The 22,376-nt window shown below is 55.1% G+C and overlaps 4 protein-coding genes across 4 annotated transcripts; 2 read left to right on the top strand and 2 right to left on the bottom strand.

Annotated features, from left to right (window-relative positions):
- Positions 1-143: 143 nt before the first annotated feature.
- COCSUDRAFT_55627 (SBP-domain-containing protein) lies at positions 144-5,181 on the bottom strand (the record flags this gene model as incomplete). The annotated part of the gene is made up of 11 exons (XM_005652121.1): positions 144-432; positions 777-892; positions 1,198-1,572; positions 1,844-1,991; positions 2,350-2,498; positions 2,772-2,873; positions 3,158-3,337; positions 3,630-3,822; positions 4,187-4,356; positions 4,637-4,747; positions 5,029-5,181. 11 exons carry the CDS (start codon positions 5,179-5,181, stop codon positions 144-146), a joined length of 1,986 nt encoding a protein of 661 aa, XP_005652178.1.
- A 2,733-nt stretch (positions 5,182-7,914) lies between these two features.
- On the bottom strand, positions 7,915-12,213 carry COCSUDRAFT_11562 (P-loop containing nucleoside triphosphate hydrolase protein; the record flags this gene model as incomplete). Its single annotated transcript, XM_005652120.1, has 12 exons — positions 7,915-8,109; positions 8,420-8,506; positions 8,737-8,851; positions 9,123-9,211; positions 9,350-9,467; positions 9,573-9,634; positions 9,946-10,164; positions 10,493-10,663; positions 10,735-10,827; positions 11,204-11,333; positions 11,669-11,879; positions 12,048-12,213. Coding segments are annotated over 12 exons (1,656 nt in total), but the record flags the coding sequence as incomplete, so codon positions are not given.
- Positions 12,214-13,462: 1,249 nt separating this feature from the next.
- COCSUDRAFT_55624 (hypothetical protein) lies at positions 13,463-16,664 on the top strand (the record flags this gene model as incomplete). The annotated part of the gene is made up of 9 exons (XM_005652119.1): positions 13,463-13,636; positions 13,758-13,898; positions 14,033-14,303; positions 14,491-14,654; positions 14,773-14,944; positions 15,318-15,515; positions 15,802-16,127; positions 16,333-16,431; positions 16,590-16,664. 9 exons carry the CDS (start codon positions 13,463-13,465, stop codon positions 16,662-16,664), a joined length of 1,620 nt encoding a protein of 539 aa, XP_005652176.1.
- Positions 16,665-17,509: 845 nt separating this feature from the next.
- On the top strand, positions 17,510-22,332 carry COCSUDRAFT_64315 (S-adenosyl-L-methionine-dependent methyltransferase; the record flags this gene model as incomplete). Its single annotated transcript, XM_005652118.1, has 9 exons — positions 17,510-17,644; positions 17,776-17,909; positions 18,140-18,401; positions 18,615-18,719; positions 19,016-19,129; positions 19,479-19,679; positions 20,049-20,243; positions 20,565-20,772; positions 21,126-22,332. The coding sequence occupies 9 exons, from the start codon at positions 17,510-17,512 to the stop codon at positions 21,323-21,325; spliced, it is 1,554 nt and encodes a 517-aa protein (XP_005652175.1). The 3' UTR covers positions 21,326-22,332.
- Positions 22,333-22,376: the final 44 nt, after the last annotated feature.

The raw sequence follows: 22,376 nt of genomic DNA, 5'->3' as shown, positions 1-22,376 counted from the left end.
TCAAAGACAACGGGGTAGCGGCAGGGGTGAGGGGCGCACTGATGCATGATGCTGCAGACAAATGAACAATCACACATTTCCATGAGTAACATGCACCTGATCCTATTGCAAACATGAACAGTAATGATATAATTTGGTAAGACTCACTGCTGCATGATGTCGAGGGAGTGGGCGAGGGAGATGCGGCCCATGCGGCGCTCGGTGCTGGGCTCGCGCTGCATCGAGGCAACCACCTCCTCAGCGCTCGGCATGCGCGACAGGCCGCCGCTACCGCTGCTCTGCCCCAGCGACGACAGCGGGCCCATAGAGAACGCCATTCCCCCGGGCAGTGTAAAGGGCAGCACGCTGCCGGCCGTTTGGCTGGCCGCGCCTGCATCCATGCTCCCCCGCCGCGGCTGCTCCCCCCGCTGCTGCTGCGCCCTGCTCCTCGCCCTGCGCAGCACATGACATCCTCGGTCATTTGTCCCATGCTGGGGCCGCTCTGGGGTGGGGAGCAAATGCGCCCCCGACTGCCTGCGTTGCATTTTGGTGCAATAGGACAAAATAGAGCCATGTGAAGAAACTACGACGGCCAAGACGGCGTGTGCAAGTCTCAACATATGCATTTGCGCATGGAGTTCGCAAGAGGACGACAAGCAGCGCACTGGCCATCGCGTTAATTGCTGTGGCGATTCAGCAGCATGAAAGAAATCTGCCACAAGTAGTTGGCCAGAGTCATGACCAGTGCACAATCAGGTTATCTTGACAGTACATGAGGGACAGGAGGGTGAGCGCACCGGGCGCCCTGGGTGGATCCTTCGGCGGTCTCGAAGAAGCGCTTGGTGGGGCCCTGCCGAAAGCTCAGCTGCTCGTGCTTCACCTCCTCCGCGCTAGGCGCGTTGGGCGGACCCGGCTGCAGTAGCGACACCCGCATGCAAGTCAGTTCCACACTCCCATTACACACTTGCAGAGCATCCTAATGGAAGGAATTAATGCCGCATATAGGAAACATGCATGCACCAAGTACCCGGCGCATGCAGGGTTGAACCAAGTACTGCATGCCTCTCAATCCCTGCAGCAGGCTTGTATGCAACTCGTCGGCTGAACAGCTATTGTACAATTGAACAAATAGAGCACGGGCTCCAAGAGCGCGCCGTTCCTGGAGGATGACAGGCAACATGAGGGTAATGCAGAGTGGGTGTGGGCAGAGCGGCTCACCCAGGCGACGTCGTGGAATTCGCCGGGCGGCAGGTCAAAGGCGGAGTACTGCGGGTACACCGTGCGCGGCCGGATGAACGGCTCGCTTGGAAACTTGGCCAGGCCCGAGCTGGAGATGCTGGTGGGCTCGCTGGAGTACGATATTATCCGCCGTGCCTCCCCAGACCCCCCGCCGCCGCCGGCCGCGCCGCCGGCCGAGCCGGGCGCGATGTGCACACCGGCAATGGCGGCCGGCGGGAGGTTCGGCCGGCCGAAGGTGTCCTGCGCGACGGGATCGCTGGCGCATTTGTAGAGCAGCTGCGCAGCGTAGTGGCTTAGGCCTGTCGCGCCCAACGCCTCGGAAAACGGGCCGCCATAGGGTAACGGGGCGGCGCCCTGCCGTACACCAGCAGTCCGTTACGGAGCCACACAATTTTCCAAGTGCCCTCTCCAGGACCAGACAGACGCTTACACTTGAAAGGCCAATAAGTAATCCTGACATGGCTCGTTTGGGGGTCCCCAGGCTTCCTATGCATACTGGGGATCTCTCTCATGGTATCAGGCAGCGTCTGGTGATCTCCAGAGAAGCAAGGTGCCAGCCATATTACCAACGCATGCATGGGGGGCACAGCCGGCTTGCTTCATGCGTTAGGGGAGGGTGAGTCACCTGCTGCTGGTAGATGTCGGAGCTGCGTTCAAGGCTTTCCCGGAAGTCTTGCTCCAGGCTGCCGTGCGCGGCAGACCTCTCCGCTGAACGCTCAATGTTGGATGGCATGTAGGTGGGGCTCGACAGCGAGTTCATCAGCAGCACGTTCCTGCAACGCACCATCTCCTTTTTGATCAATATCCTTGCAGCAGAACCAGTTTCAAGCACGCTCTCCTTGCAGAAATCTCCTTTATAGTGCCATTGTAAAGAGCAACACTGAGAGCACATCCTGCGAGAAATACTCTGCCTCTGCAGCTGCCAGGAAATGCAGAAAGAAGCATGGCGAGGCGGGTGGCAAGATCACAGGTTCCCAGACAATCTCTGCATCCGCCCACTTGATAATATATGCCACTCGTAGGTCCTGTGTGTGCTTGCCGCAGGCTTTTCAGAAGGGCTCGACAAAGGATTCGCTTGAAGGCAGGCATGCTAGAAGTTTGTCTGGCGTCAATGCCGCGAGTCACACACACCTGCGTAGGTCGAGGCCGGACTCGGAGTGCTGCCGCAGAGTGTCGCGCATGGACTGCACCGGGTCTGACAGGTGGCGCAGCATGTGCTCCGCCACAAAGCGCTGCCGGCCCTCGGCTGACAACATGCTCGAGTCCCAACTCGACCCCTCCTGCTCAACGCACAAACATTACCTTCAGAGTTCAGCTTGTAGAGCCCCAGATGTGCGGCTACCTTGCCCTAGAAATACCATGTCCAGACCCCTCCGCACAACATGCTTCTGTCTTTCAGCCCCACATGCGCATGCAGCCTATGAAGATCTGCAAGTTGCCTTCTGCCTAGAGCCCGGACAGAAGTGGACGTTTTTTATAGTTATGAGGAGGGCACAGGGGTACACTTCAGTGAATATAGTCCAGTGAAGGCATATATCTGCAGGTGCGCACACCTGGAGGGACATTCTGGAGTGTGCTGCCTGGGAGGGCTCGTGGGGGCCGGCCCCTCTTTGCAGCGCAGCCAGTGTCTCCGCTATATTGGGGGGGTACAACTGCTGGCCACACACACTCACACCATCAGCATTCCTTCATAGCAGTGTCTGCAGAGGAAATCTGATTCGTTTGTGATCAGAATCACTTCATTGATATCAAGCGCAAGTGCGGGTGCATGAGGCATAACAACAGAGACATTTTTTGTGGCACCACTCTTGCATGGATGTGGCGCTCTCCCCCAAGTCAGGTTCCTGAGCATGTTCCTATGCAGCTCTGACAGCTCTGCATGCTCTCATTGCTGTGATTTCTCCTGGGAAGATGGCACTGGCAAGAGTGGGCGGGGAACCTTTTCAAAGTCGAGGGCGGGGTTGTAGGAGTGCTTGCGCATTGCCGCTGCGGTGGCCTGCCGCGTGGCGTAGCGGCGCTCGCGCGCAGGAGTTCCCTCCTCGGCTTCCGCCGCCGAGCTGGCTGCCTGCCGAGGCCGCGCCGCCTGCTCCACCTCCGAATTGTCCTCCGTCATCTCATCCTGCACCCATGCATAGTTATGTCACCTTTGTGCTCAGGGATAGCATGTTGAAGCCCCAAGCGACTTTTCCAAGCTGTCAAGTTCCCCGTCAGATTCTGGTTGGAGACGGGACAGCCCACTACGCAGCAGTGGACATGAAGAGGAGCCCAGAAGATACCAGCTTTGCACTTGCTTGGCATTATGCATAGCAGAGGCTCCTTGCAGACCTTAGAAGGGGCCGAGACCGTTGTAGCGCCCAACAATAGAGCCGTGGGCATGCATCAAGCGAGGGTATGGGTGTAAGCATGCTCACGTCAGTGGAGGGGAGCGGTGATCGGCGCGAGCGGGAGGCGACGCGGCGGGTGCGTGTGCGCGGGGAGACTCTAGAATGCAACGCTTCGCCCAGCCGCCGCTCGAGGCGCGCGCTGCTGCGGAAGCTGCCGTCGCCGGCCTCGCCGCGCTTGCGACGGCGGTTGTTGTGCAGGTCCAGCCGCGCCCGGCAGCTCCTGTCGTCGGCACATCGGCACAATCCGATTAAACACCTTGGATGCTTTGAAGAAGCTGAATTTAATGAATCAGTAGCACCCCTTAACACAACAAAAGAGCTGCATGCATGCTCCTGAGATCAGCACAACAGCTGACACCTCTCAGACGCGGTAAGTTGCACTTGTGCATCAAAGTCACCCCCTCATACACAACGAAATACCTGGAATGCATCCGAGCGGCACTGCAAACCGAGGCAGAGCAGACAAGTGATCCCCGGCAGCATGGTCAGATGGATTTATCTCCACTGTCTGATGGGCCAGGTGAGCTGCAGGGGCCATATGGAGGTCACTTGGTGGTGGCATGATCAATGGGAGGTGGCGGCACCTCTTGTCGCCATCGAAGTCAGCGAGGAGGTGAAAGCGGCCGCACTGCTGGCAGAAGCGCTGCTGCACGCCGTCCTTGAGCAGTGAGGACAGCTTGAGGTGCTCCTCGCAAATCCTGTAGCGCTGGTAGTACTCCTTCTCCACCGACAGGTCCTTGTTGCAGCCGTCCACCTGAAATTCCAGAATACATAAATCCCCTGAGCTCGGTAGGAACGCCCTTCCGTTTAAGAAACACTTCAAAGCCAGACAACAGCACCACTCGCCCACCCAGTCTCCCCCAGCTGTATTCCCCTCTTTGCCTTTATCTTCATCAGACCCAACCACCCGTTCCATCTGGGCCTAGCATGCCCTGCAATTGGCCTCTAGCCTCCAAGTATGTGCCATTGTGCCTTGTGTGATTGCGAGCCATGCGGTGGCGAACATTTCAGCCAGTGGGGTTGGAGAGCAGCACCTGGCACTGCATGGGGACGCGGCGTTTGGTGGAGCCCATGCTCTGCAGAGTGTCCAGCACCACCGGCACGTCCCCGCCGCTCTCATGTGTCGGCCCGCTGGAGCTGGCCACCTGCGCCATGACACCCCACGAGCATCAGCGCAGCGGCGCTGCCGATACACCCATCTGATCTTGCCATTTGCTCCCTTCTTCATTCCTCCTCACTTTGTAGACAGCATCGCTTCAAGCTTGCTCTGCCTCTCCTGTCTCCTCACGATGATGGCCATTTGATGGCATTATCCTTTTCAGTCCCAAGAAGTGGGTTTACTAGGTTGTTCCGCCACAGGAGATGCATGCAGGGGCATGCGAGCTGCTGAGTCATGCGCATGGCAGCGGATGGGAGAGAGGGAGACCTGCTGCGCGGCACCAGCGCTGGAAGCTTCGGCCGAGGCGTCCTGGCTGCCAGATGCGCGCAGCTCCCCTTGGACCTCATTCGGGTCCCAGTCGATGTCCTCGATGTTCCAGTCGTGGCGCGGCGCGCCGTACTCAAAGGGCGGGTCGCCCATCCGCTGGCGTCAGACTTGAGGCAGCCTGTTGCATAAATGCACGTCATAGACTCAGGTTCCCCAGCAGCACCAAGCCTCAGGAACAGGGGAGGGATCCTCTGCACCAGAATGATGTGAGCCAGGCTTTCAGGAACCCAGTTCTCCTTTCAACAAATTTCAAGAAATCCTAAGCATGGTTTCTTGCAACAGCAGCCTCTAAACTGAAATAACGGAGCTGAAGCAGCAGCTCTCGATCACCCATGCTGAAACTAAAATGTGCAAGTTGGGTCCAGCACAATCAGCCATTTGAAATGTATCTAAGGCACTCACACCGCCGGTAGTTGAGAATTGCAAACACCAAACAGTAGGTATTTATGAGGAGCCTGGGAACACGCCCCACGAGGGGCATGCCTCCCAAGTTCTTCATAGAGCCGCAGCAGAGCCCCTGTGCATGGCTCCCGATGTGTTCCGGTACCATTGAATATGTGAAACAAACGTGTACAGGCTCAAATGATCACTATTCCCAATTCCCTATATGTTCCGGCCGTGAAACGATGGCACTGGAATGGTAAAAAAATACGGCACAAACACCTGCACTCCATTTCGATCTTGTTCGCTGCCTGAATCACTGGTCGGCCGGTGCTGTCAACGGAGCAAAACCGAGCCTAGACCTAATAGGCAAAACTTGGGCCATCTCAGCAGCCAGGGCTTGGGTGGCCACCGAGAGTTTCCAACGTGCAAAGGGAATCTCCAGGGTCACTCAAAGGCTTGGAACAGCCCAGACCTCTCCATGCAATCACACCCTTGCAGTTTGGACCCGTAAATGATGGGAAGCTGCACGGTTTTGCTTTCTATGACCGCAATCCATCCATCCGTTCAAGGCCGAGTCCAGCAATATGCAACTATGGCGGTGAAACGAAACCATGCGACGATCATCCCGCACACTGTGTCCGCAACCTGGGCGGCAACACAGAGGGTAACAGGTGCCCTGCTGCAACGCACCGCAAGTATTCTCCCGTCATGCCTTCCCACTTTGCAGTCGACACCCCGCCTGGCTTTCTCTTATCAAATAGCCGATCTACAGCTCCTCCGTGATGCGGTTTTTGTTCTCCCTCGATATAGGAGCTGTCGTACACGTTGAGCCTCGCTGTGTCGGGCTGCGACTTTGTTGGCTTAAGCCAAATTAGTCACGTTTTAGTAACAGCTCCCCACTGTGCCCGATTCTTGCGTCCATGACGACGGAATGTAAAGATATAAGCTTGAAGGAAGCTTGCGCAAGGCCTACTTGATGTTAGGTGATGGCACACGGGGAGAGCAGAGACGAGTGTGGACCTAGGGACACCGGCTTCCACGGCAGCTTCTCGATTGGAACTTCTGAAAAGCTTGGCCGGGCGCGAAACGCGCCCGTCCGTAAGGCACCATCCTGATTCCCACCAAGCAGTGTGTTTGCATCGATCTCTTACGTGGTCTCTATCGCATTGAAAGCTGTGACGGCAGAATGACCGAAGCGTCTTTCAGCTCTGACGTGCTTGCTGACCGACAGGAACTTGGTCACGAAGATACGAATTTTGGGCAAATGGCTAACTAGGCGTTGGCAAGCTCAGCAATCTCTGCAAGCTCCATCCACCTATCGCTTTTGCGATCCAGCTCGCCTTCGGTTCGCGCAAGCTTTTCGCTGAGCTGTTGCACCAGTTCATAGTCCCCGCCTGCACCATCGAGCTCCCTCTCTAGTTGTTGCTTCAGCTCGCTCAGGTCCTCGATCTGCACTTCCAACGATTCGTACTCCAGCTTCTCCCTGTGGCAACACAAGGTTCATTTACATTTACAGAAACCTAGCATTTCGGTTCGCATCGGATCCTTGGATTGCAATCGAAAGCTGAAACCAGCAGATTTGCCCTCTCACAGGAGCAGGGCAGACTGCATAATGAGAGCTTCGCTGAGTAGACCTAAAAGAGTCAGTCTCGCACCTGTATCCCAGCTGCAGCCTTTTCTGGGGCTTGCTGGCAATGCCAGAAGCTGCATCTTTTGCCCCTATCTGCCCAGCGCCGCTGCTGGATGCTGAGCTGCTGGCAGCCTGCTGTGCTCGGGCGGCTGCTTTAGCTGCGGCGCGCTCTTCCTCCTCAGCTTGCACTATGTCCAGATACTGCACAGCATGTCAGCGCTCCGTCTCAGTATCAATTAAGCAGCACCTTGGCTTCATGTGCCTATGGATTAGCCAGAACGATCCTCTCACCACAAAATGCCCCAACAGCTCTCCTCATGGCCATTGCCTCTTCAATCCTGACCTCTCAAAGCAGATGTTGGGCGCTCATCGCCGTTGACTACTGGTAACACTGTACTGCTGTAGCATGCACTCATTGCACCATTAGCAGGATAGGTGGCAGATTTGAGACATGCAGGCAGCTGCATCCCAAATTGCACACAGCTGTGGTGAGAGAACACCTTACGCAAAGTCATAAGCAAATCCTCTGGCAAATGCCAGCAGTGCGACAGTAATACATGCGCCCTCCTACAAATTATCGGCCTTGGCTGGCAATATGATTACTGAGCACCCTGTCCACGGTTGGTTGGGTCTTTGCACCAACAAGGGTTAGGTCATGTGGCAGCCTTTACCCGCAGCTAGTCTGGAAACATACCTCGCCTTCCTCAACACCAAATTGGCAGGAACAGCATGCAAGCGGTGAACAATTGTGAGCTTTGCATACACAAATAAGCACAAGAAAAATTCCTGGTGGCGTCCTGTCGCGTCCCCTGTCATGTTAGATGTGGACGCACCTCCGAGTAGGAGCCCTCAAAGAGGCGCACGACGCCGTCGCCACGCAGCACAAACATGCGGTCCAGGCCCTCCATAAAGGCCCGGTCGTGGGATGCCACCAGCAGGCAGCCGCCATAGCTCGCCAGAAAGCCCTCCAAACTCTCCACCGTTGCCAGGTCCAAGTCATTTGTCGGCTGCCACACAGAGGCTCGCTCCTTTCAGCTTGCTGTATGTGACTAATCCATTGCCAACCACTGCGGGTCCATTATCTCACCCGTAGAGATGATGGGCCAGCTTTTAAAAGCTGGCCAAACTGATATTCCAGTACAGTAATACCACATACTGTAGAGGTGGAAACCTCCAGTGTTGGAGTCTGGACTTTAACATTGCTTGGGCACACGCTTGGCAGATTGCTTGGCAAGACACTAAAAGACCCATTTGTGTCTTTGGACGTTTTGCCGTGCACTTTCAGAACGGAGTGAGCAGACAAGCAGGGCAGCACACCTCGTCAAGGATGAGCAGGTTTGGTTTGGCCATGAGCACAGCTGCCAGCTGCAGCCTCCTCTTCTCACCTCCACTCAAGTACTTTACCTGCGGCACAAAAAATACAGACCCAACCTCAGCTGTACATCAAAGGCAGCCTGCTGAAGCTACGGAAGCCTTCAGGTGTCCAGTCTCAGCTTTGTAGCAAAGGCATCTTGCTGAGACTGCGTGTGCCTTATGACTTTAGAGAGCTACTGGGCTGGCATGACCGGAATACATGACATACCGCATATGTGAACAGGAACACTTTTGATCTTGGGACCAATTTCTTTGCTCACCTGCGTGTAGTGCCTGGAGCGTGGGAACCCAACTCGCTCCAGAACATGCACCGGCGTATCCGAAATGTCCTCCTCTGTACTGCCTGTCAGGGACGCTTGCCGGCTGCCGATGTCTCTGCACAGCACCACAACATGCGATATTTCCCAGCCTATCCTTGATCCACCCAGGCTTCTATGCAAACCCGCCTGTCTCCACTCTTGGCAGTAGGCACAAAACTGGCGTTGCTGCCAGTAAGAACCCTCACTAGTCCCTGCACACACGGGATGTGGCAGCGCCTCGTGTGTTGTGGGGCAGAGAGCTGCATTTCTTGGTATGCAAAGAAGGGCGCAGCACACTGCGCTCTGTTTGCAAGAAACAGCATTATTTTGAAAAATGACTTGCACACCTGAGGTAGGCGTTCATGGTCATGGTCTCAGGGATGTCCAGCGGCTCTTGAGTGAAGAAGCCCAGCTGCGTAGTCTCCCCCATGTCTCTCTCACCTGCTAGGATGTATCAAACTCTTCTTCAGACATATGATGATGTCAAGTTTATGGACATTGAAGCTGTAGCTTGTAAGTGTCTCCATGCAGATGACATAACACATTGGTTGGTGATTAGTAACGTGTTAGTAACATTACCTGCGCTGAGCGACAGCTGGCCGGCAACCATGCGCAGCAGGCTGCTCTTGCCGGCTCCATTCGCGCCGACAACCCCCAGCCTCTCCCCCGGGAAGAACTCGTACCAGAAATCCCTGCCAGCCACCACACCACTTGTGAGGTCCCCATCATCCATGAAAGATTGGGCAATTACGTGCGCGCTTGGCTTGTGGATATCTAAAGGGACAGAGGAAGCCAACCTGATGATCTCCTTCTCCCCCACATGGCAGGATGCTCCCTTCAGTTCCAAGACCTTCCGCCCCTGCGGCCAGCCAAGCGCACACAGCATTGCTGGACTCTTCCTGACAAGGCTTCCTCCTGATCACGTGTGGCACATCATTTTCATCCTGATAGCAGGTGACAGCAGAGCAGCCGTCCATCACTGGTCTTTCAGAAAACTGAAAGAGCAAAACAGCTCTGGACAACCTGCTGACGAGCCCCTTCCTTGCCATCCTCAAGAAGCCCGTTCAGAATGCCATGCAATACATTAAGACAGCAACAAGATGTCCAGACATACACCAAAGCTGCAAAGGTGAGCAGCAGAAGCAGAGGCCGTCGTGCACATGTGCGCACCTGCCGGCGCATGCCGACGCCGCCATCGAATGCAACGTGCGTCTCGGCCTGTGGCACATCGCGCGCGGCCGCCGTGAGCTCATAGAACTGGCGCACGCGCGCAGCCGCCTTGACCGAGCGCGCCTTGGGCTGCCGACGCATCCACTCCGTCTCCTTGCGCAGCACGTTCTTCGCGCTCGCCGCCGCCGCCGCCTTGGCCGCCCGCCGCTCCTCCCGAAGCTGTTGGCACATGACAGTCCCATTGAATTAAACTCCCTCACGCCCACTGTCAGGGGTTCTAGCGACCCTCTGTAGTCTTTCATACCCCGTGCTATTGGTGATTACTCTTGAGGTAGCTATTGTTGACAAGCATCCTTCCTAATCTCTTATGACACACCTCGCATGGCTGCTGTAAGCAGTCGGAGACATCCTTCATCTCTCAAGACGACACAGGGTTGCCCAGTTTCCCCTGGTACAGGTCTTCAAACACATTACAACTGCTATGCAGGCGTGTCGGATTGTGCTTAATAGACAAGTATGAGCGCATGTCAAGCAATCGGGTGGCCACCTCGCGGAAGCGCGCGTAGCTGCCGGAACCGCCGAAGGAGTGCAGGTGGACCTCGCCCGCCTCCATCTCCAGCACGGACGTGCACACACTCTCCATGAATGCACGGTCGTGAGTCACCACCACCAGTGACATCCCACGCGCGCAGAAGCTCTCCTCCATCCATTTAATGGCCTGCCCACACCAAGCTCACCCGCTCTTCATGTTCTTGTCCGGCATAGACTGGATTCTCTGGCATTTAAAACCCCCTTCACAAGGACTAGGGTAGCTCCGCGCGAACCAAGCACAATTGCATGGGACTGCGCAGCTGAACTGTGGATGCCTGACCTGCCAAGTTTCTGTGCTATGTGACTGTCCGAAGCCCTCTGCTTGGCATTGGTGTGCAAAATAACTTCGATCTGTACCGTTTTCACATCAGCATAGGTATTAGTGGGATGTAAATTAGAGCCACCGACCTTTAAATTTCAACCTAATGATCCAGCATGGTCATGCGCTGGTTCACACTCCCTCTGCTTTGCTTTCCCTGCCAAGCGTAATCAGAGGCTCTTGTTTTGGAGCGATGGAGTTGTTTTTGGGGGGGCAATGCAGTGATCAGGTCTAGAAAGCTGCCAGAGATTTATATAGAGGCAGGTATGCCTTGTAGTCCATGGCGTTGGTGGGCTCGTCCGCGATAAGCAGGTCCGGCTGCGCTAGCAGAGCGGCCGCCAGCGCCACGCGTCGCTGCTGCCCGCCGCTCATGCTGCCCACGCTCTGCGCGCTGTCGGCCACGCCCACCTGCTCCAGCATCTGCAGCGCCCTCTCCCTCGCTTCCCAGCCCCCCAGCGCATCCATCTGGGCTATGGCGCTGTCGATCTCCTGCCCCACACAGCGCTGCCCCTCTCAGAAGCCTTCAGGAGCCCACTCTGGCTACTGGATGTCAGGAGACGAGTGTCGAGAACGGCACACGGCTCGACAATCATCGTCCCTAGCCGATTAAATGCAATGATATCCTCACAGGAGCGCGTCCTCAATATCTTTCCTCTCTCAGCGTCATACAGATGACTGCTTCCAGTATACTGCACTTTCATGTATGTAGTCTGTTCTGGCTCAACTCCATTTCCAATCTAGCAATTAAGTAGCTAGAATGGTTATGTGTACAAGGCCCCAAATGGGAAGATGATTGACTGGGGGATGAGGCACGATGGCCAAGAGCAGGGAGGCTGCATGCATGCCTTCTTGTTGCCGCTGGTCATCGCCTGGTCGTATGTGCGGAGGCAACGCGCAAGGAGAGATTCAGAGGCCATCACGGCATCGATGGCTGAAAGGCCCTCTTCCAGCTGCGGCATCTGTGGTAGGTAGCCGATCTTGATGCCCCGATTCCTCACCACCCCGGAGTCCGGCTCATCCACCCCTGATCACACCAGCGCAGGGAAGCCTCAATCCAGTAAAATTGTGAAATTTCAGTAGTAATTCAGTACTACCTCAGCCCCTACACACTACGGCACCTTCACAACCTCTTGGGCCGTGTCATTATTGCTGGCAGCAATTTAGCTGGCTAGAAGCCAGGCGTTTTGCTCACCTGCAAGGACGCGAAGAAGCGAGGTCTTTCCACAGCCGTTGGGTCCCACCACCGCCAGTCTTTGCCCCTTCTTGATGGTGAGGGTGACATCTGCAAACAGCTGTGTCTGCCCGTCATGTGTGCGCCCCACATTCTCCAGAGTCAGCAGCGTCTGCGCAGTCTTGGACGTCTGCGAGCTGCCTCCTCCCCTTGTGGCTCTTGCACTGACACCTGCAGCACAGATGGAACTTCCTACTTATGCCCGGCACCGTCTTCTAATCGGCAGTGCAACAAGCGAATCCTGTGGAGAGCAGTGTTATTGTAAGTACACTAGGAATCCAGCAGCGTACGTAATGGTTTGCTTCTGTGATGCAAGCGACATCTTCTGAAAGCTTGCCCCACATCAAGTCCTCGTCCTGTTGCTGGCCACCGCTGCTTTATAGTACTATATCTCAAGACTCGCCGTGAGGACGGGCCCAATTGATGCCGTGTTGCGATATTTACGGCATCTGCGATGCAACAATGGCCTTTACGATGTGCTTGGACGTTCATATTACTGTGATAGCCTTTCAGATCATCCCTTCTTCTCACGCGATCTGAGTGCCTATATTGTTGCTAGAGGTCGAGTTTGTATTCTTCTGAGTGAAATCAGATCACAAGACCTTTCAAAACGTGTTTCAGGAGGCGGAATGAGGCTTTGAAAAGTGCGGATTGATAGTGACATCAGTCAAAAAGTCAAACACGGCACGTGCAGATTTCCTCAGGAATCACAGCCAATACTTTGCGGAGAGGCTAGTTCTGCAATGCCTCTTTCAATATTCAGTATCTAGACCTCGTGAACAATGTATAGAGGGGGCCGCCAATCGTTTGGGGCGAGACCTCCCTATCATCCCGGAATACAACAGGTACCAAACTCGACTGTTCTCTGGCACAACACAGTTCGGCTTGCAGTATTCAAGTTATTTAGATACTCTGAACATATGCTAGGGCGCTTGAGAAATCTAGCTTATCCTCATGGATGATTGCTCCTGTGTTTCTATGCTTTCACCTGTGTGCTTCGCAGAGCAAATTTTGAATTCTGAGAAAGGGACTGAATGTGATCCTCAATCAACAAGTATTTTTCGAGCTACAAGTACCCCATGACATATGCAGGGATGGAATGGAGGGGCCCCAGACTTTCCAGCGCAAGCCTACCCTCCGCCGTATGGGCCGCCAGGGATGCCTTTTGCAGGTCCCCCGGCTGTGCACATGCAGCCGGCCTATGACTTTCAGCAGCCGCCATGGATAAACCATCCCAGCCAGGCAGGACCACCCTGGTGCGTTTTTGGAGGCCCGTTTGCATGCTCATCATCGCTTTGAGGGCAAGTAGAACTCATGATTGTGATTCAGTAGGTGGCCAATTTCCAGCTGACAGAGCCTGCTCTTTGCACAGGCCAATGGGTCCTGGACCGGGGGGCCCGAGGCCACCGCCGCGTGGGGGCCCACCATCAGGCAGGAGCGGTGGTCGCCAGGGGGGGCGCATCCCCGGAGGGCGCGGCTTTCCTACACAAAATGGCAGCCCACCTTCAGGCCCCGGCAGAGGATTTGGCGGCAGAGGCAGCTCGTCCCAGGTATGCCACAATCTGCTTAGCTGGGTACCTAGGATCCCAGGAATATGGGGGAATGCAGGTATCCAGGGGTGTCATTGCTGCTCCTTCTTGTGGATTAAGAGGGCATGTGAATGTTGGGCAGGGTCGCAATGGGGGCAGGGAGGGCATGCCTGGTCGTGGAATGCAACAACTGCAGCAGCAACCCAGGCAGCCTAAGGCGAAGAAGCAGAAGGAGGTGCCAGACACCCCTGTCAGGCCGTGGCGGCCGCTGAACGAGCAGGAGGTGCTTGACGGCGCCAGGCAAGCTCCATTTCCACTCCTTTGCCGCTTAGGATCTGACGCAACTGAGGCGCTTCCAGCAAATGCGGTAAAGTACAAGATGGGAGGTGACGTTCAGAGCCATGTAGGTGGAGGGAGGAGCGGCGCAGAAACTTTCCATCGGACGAAAATGTGGCGGCGCGGCGCGCGGAAGCGGCCGAGCGGCAGGCACGCGGGGAGCTCGACCCGGTGCGTGAGGCCTCGCGGATGCGCCTGCGCGAGGTGATTGCCCGCCAGCGCGACCTGGGGCTGCTACGCGAGGCCGGCACCGCCGACCTGCTCGCCGAGGCCGGCCTCGATCCCGGCGGAGCGGCCGGCGGCGGCTTCCGGGGCGGCCGCGGCCGCCGCGGCCGCTTCGGTCGGGAGCCTGGTGCGCCCACTTGCTGACGAGCACCTATATTGAGTCGGTGCAGGCAGTGGCAGTGTTCTCTGTTGGCCCTGCAAGCCAAGGCTGTGAAACAGGGGAATATATTATGCTGGAAAAAAAGAATACCATTATGGTTCATCGCCGTCGGCCTTTTTATTTTTGTATCAGACGGGTGGCGTGATGGATGCAGGTCCGGGGAGAGGGGGGCGCGGCAGAGGCCGGAGCAGCTTCGATGGGGGCAGGAAGAGGTGGGCAGAGGATGGACAGCCGCCACCTGCGAGCGGAGCGCTGCCCTCACAGAAGCGGGCAAAGGTCGAGGGCGCGGAAGATCCACCTCATACAGAGGGCCTGGAGGTGCCCTCCTCTCCGCACCAATCAATACACTCCCAGCTTGATCTTTGAAGGGCTAGGCGCAACATTCACAGCTCCCTCTAGCAAATACCAAATGGCATTATTCTTTCCTGATGGCCAGGGGTTGATGGCGTATGGGAGCGACAGCGAGGGTGAAGCCGCAGAGGCGAAGCAGGGGGGTGCACCGGCACCGGCAGAGCGCCCAGCGCCAAAGGCACGCGCCAACGGCCACTTTGAGCAGGGCAGGGGGCGCGGCAGGGGGAGGCACAGCCAGAGAGGCAGACATCCACCAGGTACAATAGCCAGCAGCATGCCACTGACAAATGCCCTCCTCAGAGAGCAGTGCTCCCTGTGTAAGGGGATTATAAGGAGCCAACCACACTTGTATGCACGTATGCAATGTGGCCTTTCAGTGCTCCTGGGCCGGGGGATCATTGCAATGTTGTTGCATAGGTTTTCACTTGCACAGCGGCCGTTCCACTTATTCCTGGCACTCGCTCTGCCTTGATGTCTGCAACCCTACTTCTTTCTCTTAATTGCTCTGTGGGAGAGTGGCAGCGTAGAGTTGATCATCTAGACCATCTGGATGTCATCTAAGTACTAATGATCTGAGGAACACAGAGGAGCTTTAAAGTGGGCGTTGACAGCTGGCGGGCATGGCTGCAGGGGGCAGGATGCAGTCTCCCGTGCAGCAGCGGCAGCCGACGCTGCTGCAGAAGCTGCTCGCGCCAGACATCCGTGCGGAGCACAGCCGGCTGCTGCAGTGCCTGCGCTTCCTGGTCACCAATAACTTCCTGCTCGACTTCGGCCGCGCACCTCTCATCTTCCCTCCCGAGCCCGCCATCCCAAGCACCGTCCTCCCAGGTATCGTGACCCCCACAATGGGTTTCATTGTTGCAGAGGACATCACAAGCGAATCAAGAACGTTCTGACTTCTGCGATTTTGACTGAGATCCTCAATGATATGGAGTATGACCCATGGTGTGCTTTTCCCTGATCCATGCCACGGCGCATGCGCAAAGGTTGGCACGCACAGCTGCCCGCTGATGATTGCATCTGAGGATTGCAATGAGATGATCTCAAAAATGTCTGCCGTTTTGACTGTGAAACACTTGTCTCGATCCTGACTGTGTCTGAATGGATTGTGTAGAGCTTCCTGCAGAGCTGCTGCACACAGAGTCCGATGATGACACTGAGGCGCTTGGGCTTGGTGACAAACCTGCTACAGCTGATGTGGCGGCACCAAATGCGGGTGGCAGTGAGGCAGAGAGCACACCAGAAGAGGAGGAAGACAGCGAAGAGGAAGAAGAAGAAGAAGAAGAGGAAGATGAAGATGAGGGGGGAGATGAAGGGCAAGCAAATGCTGAGCACGAAGCAACAGACATGGATGCGAATGCAGAGGGGGCCACTGAGGCAATGGAGCAGCCAACTGTGCATGTTGCTGAGCCGAGTGTTAGCGCCGTGGCCGACTTTGAGGTTGCTGTTGCATAAACAAGGTGCAGTGTGGCCATCCTGGGAGTTGTGGCAAGTTGAACCAATATTGGAAGTGTTCGAATCACAAACGAATGGCAAGATCACTGATCATTGAGGGCCCAAGCCGGGCATCTGAATGCCACGAGGGTTCAATCTGCAACTTGCAGCTTCCCTTGCAAGCTTATAAGCAGTGTCATCATGATGCCAGTGGCATGGCCATATATATGTAATAATAATAATAATAATAATAATAATAATAATAATAATAATAATAATAATAATAATAATAATAATAATATATGGCCATGTGCATGTGCATGCATGCATATGCATACAGTACAATGTGGCAAATTAAGCTCTCATTTGGTTCTCTAGGAGTAATACTGATGGCCTCTGGCACCAATAAAGTGCTTCAAGTAGCAATTGTAGACTTCATGGAAACATGCACGCATCTGCGCTCCAGAGATCAGCTTCTCAGTCGGCTTCCTGGCAGAGCAGCCAAAGCACGTCTCCACGTCTGCGTCCCAGACCGAGGAGTAGAGGACGTGACAAAAGCCCACGCTAAGAGGGTCCCACGTCAATAAACAACGCTTTGAGACAAAGATCGCGAGGAATCCGGTCCCACAAAGAGGCGAACTTGATCTAAGGACGCGCAGACGTCTGGTACGTCTTAGCATTATGTGTCCTTTCTTTATTTTTGGGATTGATCTGCCGGGGCAATGAGCGGCGCAAGTTTGTCTATCTCATTGGATTTGGGTTGTGTCTTTTCCAGTAGTCTTATGATTAGCTGAGGTCGCCGAGCTCACAACGAAATGTGGAGTGCCTAGTGGGGAATTCGGAGTACTTACTGTCTGAGCTGTAGACCACTATTGTCGTACTTATAAGTTTCTAGAAATAAGTCCAGGGTGTCGGCATCACGTCACGTCCGAGGTCAACTTACCGCATCTGTCAGCCTTCTGGCATGCCTTGGACATTTTCTTTCCTTTGTTGGCTACGCCCGTTCTAGACATTGTAGCATCTCCAAGCCATTCTTGCAGCTTATTGCACGACTGTCACCGAGCTCATGGACCTTTAATTTGCACAGGGCTTGTCCAAGAAGCTACTGTGATGTATGTGATCAGCCACATTACTGCCTTGTAGCGTCTTGTGCGGTCGAGCTCTGTTCGGCCTCAACCGCCTAAGGGGATCCGTATCGGATGCCAGGTAGTTTCCTGCTGTAGTCGCGCTTAGGCCATAGCTGACTCATATGCTTTGCCTCTGTAGAGGGGAGGATGCCTGCCTCGCATGCTTTGCTGAGAGGCGCTGGCGGCTTCTTGCGGCTGCCATGCCACAGGACAAGGGTGCTCAGCCATGCGGTCAGCACAGGGAGGAGGCCTGGTAGAGCGATGCATGTCAGGACTGCCGCAGTGATGCAGACTGCAGCACCCGTCGCTGCTGCTCTGGACTCCGGCAGAGCAGTGTTGGGAGGTGGAGTTGCAGACCCTGTTGTGTGGGAGGCAGCAGATACTGGAGCGTATGAGGTAAGCGTGCACATCTTTGAGCATGACATATGCACAGAGCTGGAGGTTCAAGGCGGAAGCATGAACAGAGTGGAGATGGAGCAGGTTGTGGGGATTTGCAATGTTGACACTATGATGGTGTTTGCTAGCAGGATGACACATTCAGCCGGAGCAAACCTGGGCTGCAGGACAGGCTGAACTTCAAGCAGCACTGGAGTGTGGACTTCTGGAAGGATTTCTCTGTGCCGCCCAGCATCTCAGACCCCAGCACTCCCATCCCAAGCAGGTGCTTCACCGACATAGCCCTCTTACATAAGAGATCATTTGGCAGATGTGACGGACTGGCAGATGCGACGGACTTGCAAGTGGAAAAATTTGTCAAGGACTTGTGAGAGGAGGACCGAGTTGCTTGAAACTTTGGAACATTTTCACTTCAGGAACACAGTATTGTTGAAAATCTGCAGTCTAATTATCAAGGACTTGCTGAAATATGACATATTTCATGTCTTTGCGCAGGCTCCAGGCAATCTTGCAGACGCTGACAGAGGCAGCGAGCAGCATGGGGGTCTTTTCTTCTTCCAAGGCAGCCGCATACTGGGGCTACCACATCACGCGCTCCAGCTTCTTTGCCCTTCAGGGCATCGCAGGCGTGCTGGCAGCGCGGGCCGCCAGCAGCGTGACCGGCACTGAGACGAATGAGGTGGGCATCCGCATGGAGAGCATGATCCGCGCTGGCCTGACCGGACCCATTGGAGAGGCTCTGGCTATGTACTACCAGGTAAAGCTCCATATTCCTTGGCAAAAGCGCTACTTCAAAAAAGCAATGCAGTTGGTTCGCCAACGGATGAAGATTATTACAGCCACCTGTCCTGCCAGGTCCCCAAGTAAAAGTGAGGTATAGTCAGTGTTGATCGGGATTAGGAGGACAGGGACTGTGGCATACCAATCTGACTCAGTCAATGAAATCACAAATGTGCTCTGGCGGCTGCAGGATTACAAGAACATTGAGGAGGGCGTGTACAAGCTGCCTTGGGACATGACTACGCGCGGCCACCGCCAGTGGAGTCCCTTCTGGATTGCCCGCCGATCTGCACAGGTGCACTTCTCCTTCCCAACCCTTTTGTAAGTTGACAATTAACAATGTTCTCACGGCTCCTCATGAGCAAAGAAACGGGGGTGGACGCCGAGCATTTTGCAGCATTCCTCTGACCAGTCCTACCCTCATCCAGCGCTGATTGCATCAACAATCAGTGGTGATGAGTGCATAGGTCCTGGCCCTGCCCTGCAGTCAGACTCCAGAATGATACTGTTTGATTCGCACAGATTGCACAATCAGATTCGCGCAGATTGCAGAAATATGTGCGATCCTGAACATGGCTGGCGTGGGTGTAGTTTGTGGCGGAGGCGTCTGCTGCGCTGGGGCGAAGGGACCATGGCAAACCAGAGGATGTTTGGCTCAAGTCTCCCATGTATCCCGACTACTACCTCAACACATTTCACTACCAGGTGACATTTCACAACCGCCTAGCATTTTTCTTATGGCTGGACAGTCTGTCAGCAGGTCATGCCCTCAACAATCGCATGTTTTGGAGGAATGCTGTATAGCCACACGGCCTGCCATGACTGCTTGGCTAAGATCTGCTATCTAGGGAGGGCAATGGGTGGGAACAGCTGATCATCACAAGCATCAGTTGGTTCTCAGCACTTGGTGGTCCAATGGAGATCTAGATTGCATGATTGTCACACTCTTGCAGCGCTGTGGCTCCTGCTATTCTGGGCGGGGCTAGGGGATCTGGGTTTGTGAGTCGCCCAGCACTGTTTCAAGTGATGAGCATGTGGCGGCATGTGCGCGCAGACGGACGGGTGGCTGTCGGAGCGCAGCGCGCGAGTGTACGAGGTGTCGACGGAGACGCTCTTCCTGGGCCGCCAGGACGCGATGCAGCGCCAGAGCCTGGTGCCCCTGCGCGCATTCATGGCCGCCCGTCCGCGCGACGGCGCCGGCACTCGCCTGCTTGAGGTCGCCTCCGGCACCGGCCGTTTCGCCACCTTCCTCAAGGTCCGCCTGGGCTTTTATTGAGGAGCAGATGGCTTTGGAGGCACACACACTGTCTCAACCTTCGCATTTGCCTGTATGCGAAGCAGCAAATGGTAGCCTTGGAGGCTAGTAGAAAGCTATTGGGTATCCTATGCGGTCTGGAAGGTTCCTTAGGTGGCACTTCTTTGCATGCTACATCCTGCTTGCCATCAGCTCCTCATTAGGATTGTTCGTGGGCAGCACATGTTTGGGCGCCCTTGGCCCCGTTTCTGAGTTCCCGGTGTGGTGTGGCTACCGTAAGTGCACTCACAGATTGGTAGATTTGGCGGCCGGGTCAAGCTCGACTCCTTTCGAAACATCAATTGACCTGGCTCTGCTCTGTGTGCCTAGGACAACTACCCGCGCATGGACGTGACGCTGGCGGACCTGTCGCCCTACTACCTCCAGGAGGCGCGCAAGAACATGCGCTACTGGGCCGACATGCGCGCCCCGGGACAGGCCCTCGGCGGAGCCGATGGCGCCGGCGTCTCCTACCTGCAAGCCCCCGCTGAGGCCATCTCCCAGCCCGACAATTCCTACGATGTGGTGCGCTCCCTGCCAAGACCGTACTTAAGGAATCACAATCAATAGAATGATGTCATATTTAGTCGGCTGCACGGGGCCTTTTAGTCCCTCCAAGCCATACCCAGGAAATGCAGTGTTTTATGCTCTTGTTCACGATAATCGGCCCCAATTTGAATGGCAGGTGATGCCATGATGTGAGAGGGCCTGCCATAAACACTAATTAAGCTATCTGCCAAAAAATTTGGCCAGGGATATGTGAACTTCTAATTCCTGGTACCTCTTCCTCGCTCTGCAGAATATTTGGTCACATGATCCCACTCGAGATTGTTCATCGCTGCCCAGGTGACGTGCGTGTACCTCTTTCACGAGCTGCCCCCGGAGGTACGGCGCGCGGCCGCGGCTGAGATGGCGCGCGTGCTGCGGCCGGGGGGCCTGCTGGTGTTCACCGACAGCATCCAGCTGGGGGACCGCGAGCAGCTGGACCCCAACCTGGGCCGCTTCGGGGACTTCAACGAGCCCTACTACCTCACCTACATCTCCGAGGACTTCGGTGAGCATCGGCTGAAACCTGATCATGTCTGGGCGTCAGCTGAAGCTTGGTCTTGTTTGGGATGAGGAGGCACTTCCTCAAGCTGCGCTTCATCAAAAGCAGGCTGTGGTGTTGTCCCCTGATATTACAGCCACCTCTTTTTGGAGTCCATGTTGAAGGAGTGTCATCCTGGGACTTATCTGATTGCAAGATTCACGTGTAGCAGGTCTTTCTTGTGAGGTCAGCAGGTTCTCAGCCTTTACAGTATAGCGCCCCTCTGCCCTCTTGCAACTTTGTGAGGGAGACAATACTGGCACAGCTGCTCAGGGATTCCAGTGGTATTTGAATTGGGGTGTTGCGCTTGGTGCTTTCAGGCAAGCTGTTCAAGGACGTGGGTCTGGAGTGCGACACAAAGCTGCTGGCCAGCAGCAGCAAGGTGTTGTCCTTCCGCAAGCCTCTGCAGCCCAAGCCGGCTGCCGCTCCAGCCACTGTCCAGTCACAGAGCAGCCCTTCTTCCCCGCAGACAGCCGGCGAGGAGTGTGCTGAGGAGATCTGCGCGGTTCCTGCCTCATGAATCTGAACAGGGCTGGGGTCTTCTTGAAAAGAGCATATTGGGTGTCCTATAACATACGGAGTATCACACTATCCCGCAGTGATCCATATAGAACATGCAAGGCGCACTTTTCACTCCAGATCGGTTGAACCCTGGGGGGGTGTGCAAATGGGGCTGAAGCACTGCAGACAGTGAGGGTTTCTGGAGAGATTGATGGTCTAGAGGGTCAAAGGTGGCCATTGCTTATGACCCCATACCTCGGTTTGAGGCTGGCGTGTTCTTGTTGCATGAATGCTTGTTGGGTTTTCTTGTTCTAGTGGTACTTGCTTGACAATGTTGTTGGCGAAGGCTCATGTGCAATGCGTAGAAGTTGATGTTATTTGGTTCTATTTATCTTGGATGCATGGATTGCTTGATGAAGGTTCTCAGGTTGGAAAGTATTGTGCTGTCAGCTCATCTGGGAGCAAAATGCGGCGAAGTGGTGGTTGTATCTGATCTCTGTTGTATTACTAGCCGTTTTCATGCCAAGACTTGAACCCAGGGCAATCGAGCAGATCTCCTAGCTTGCGTCGCAACAAGACCATGCTGCTGCAGGAGCTTCTTTGATTCTCGATAAGTTATGAATGCTGTTGGGCCTGCAGCCAATTGGGAGCTCTAGTAGAATAGGCTTCGAGAATAACATAATTGTGTATGTACGTATAATTGTATACACCATGTGGGAGACCTTCTTGATTTGGAATGCTTCTTCATGTCATTGTAGTCTTTGGTGGCAACTGATGCGTATTCATGCTCGGTAAGCATTTCTTGCAGCGCTTGGCTTGCTGAGGTGGAACTGCGTTGTGGAGTGAAACTCTGCGTATAGCTGGTGGCATGCTTTTCTTTGTTTTGGTGTGGTGTGCAGAAGTGGTGGAATTGCACTAGCAGAATCTTGCCTGAGGGTGTGCAACACATGTCATAGTCATAGTCATGCATGGCTGGGTAGATTTAAGCCTCATTTAGCCAGATCTTTTGTAATGATGTTGACATGTATATGGGACCACACGGAGTCCACGTGTGCGCGCTTGCACCGCAG

Source organism: Coccomyxa subellipsoidea (genome assembly GCF_000258705.1).
Source record: "Coccomyxa subellipsoidea C-169, whole genome shotgun sequence".
Lineage (NCBI taxonomy): Eukaryota > Viridiplantae > Chlorophyta > Trebouxiophyceae > Coccomyxaceae > Coccomyxa > Coccomyxa subellipsoidea.
Note: the sequence above shows the minus strand (reverse complement) of the source record. Positions and strands in the feature narration are given on the sequence as shown.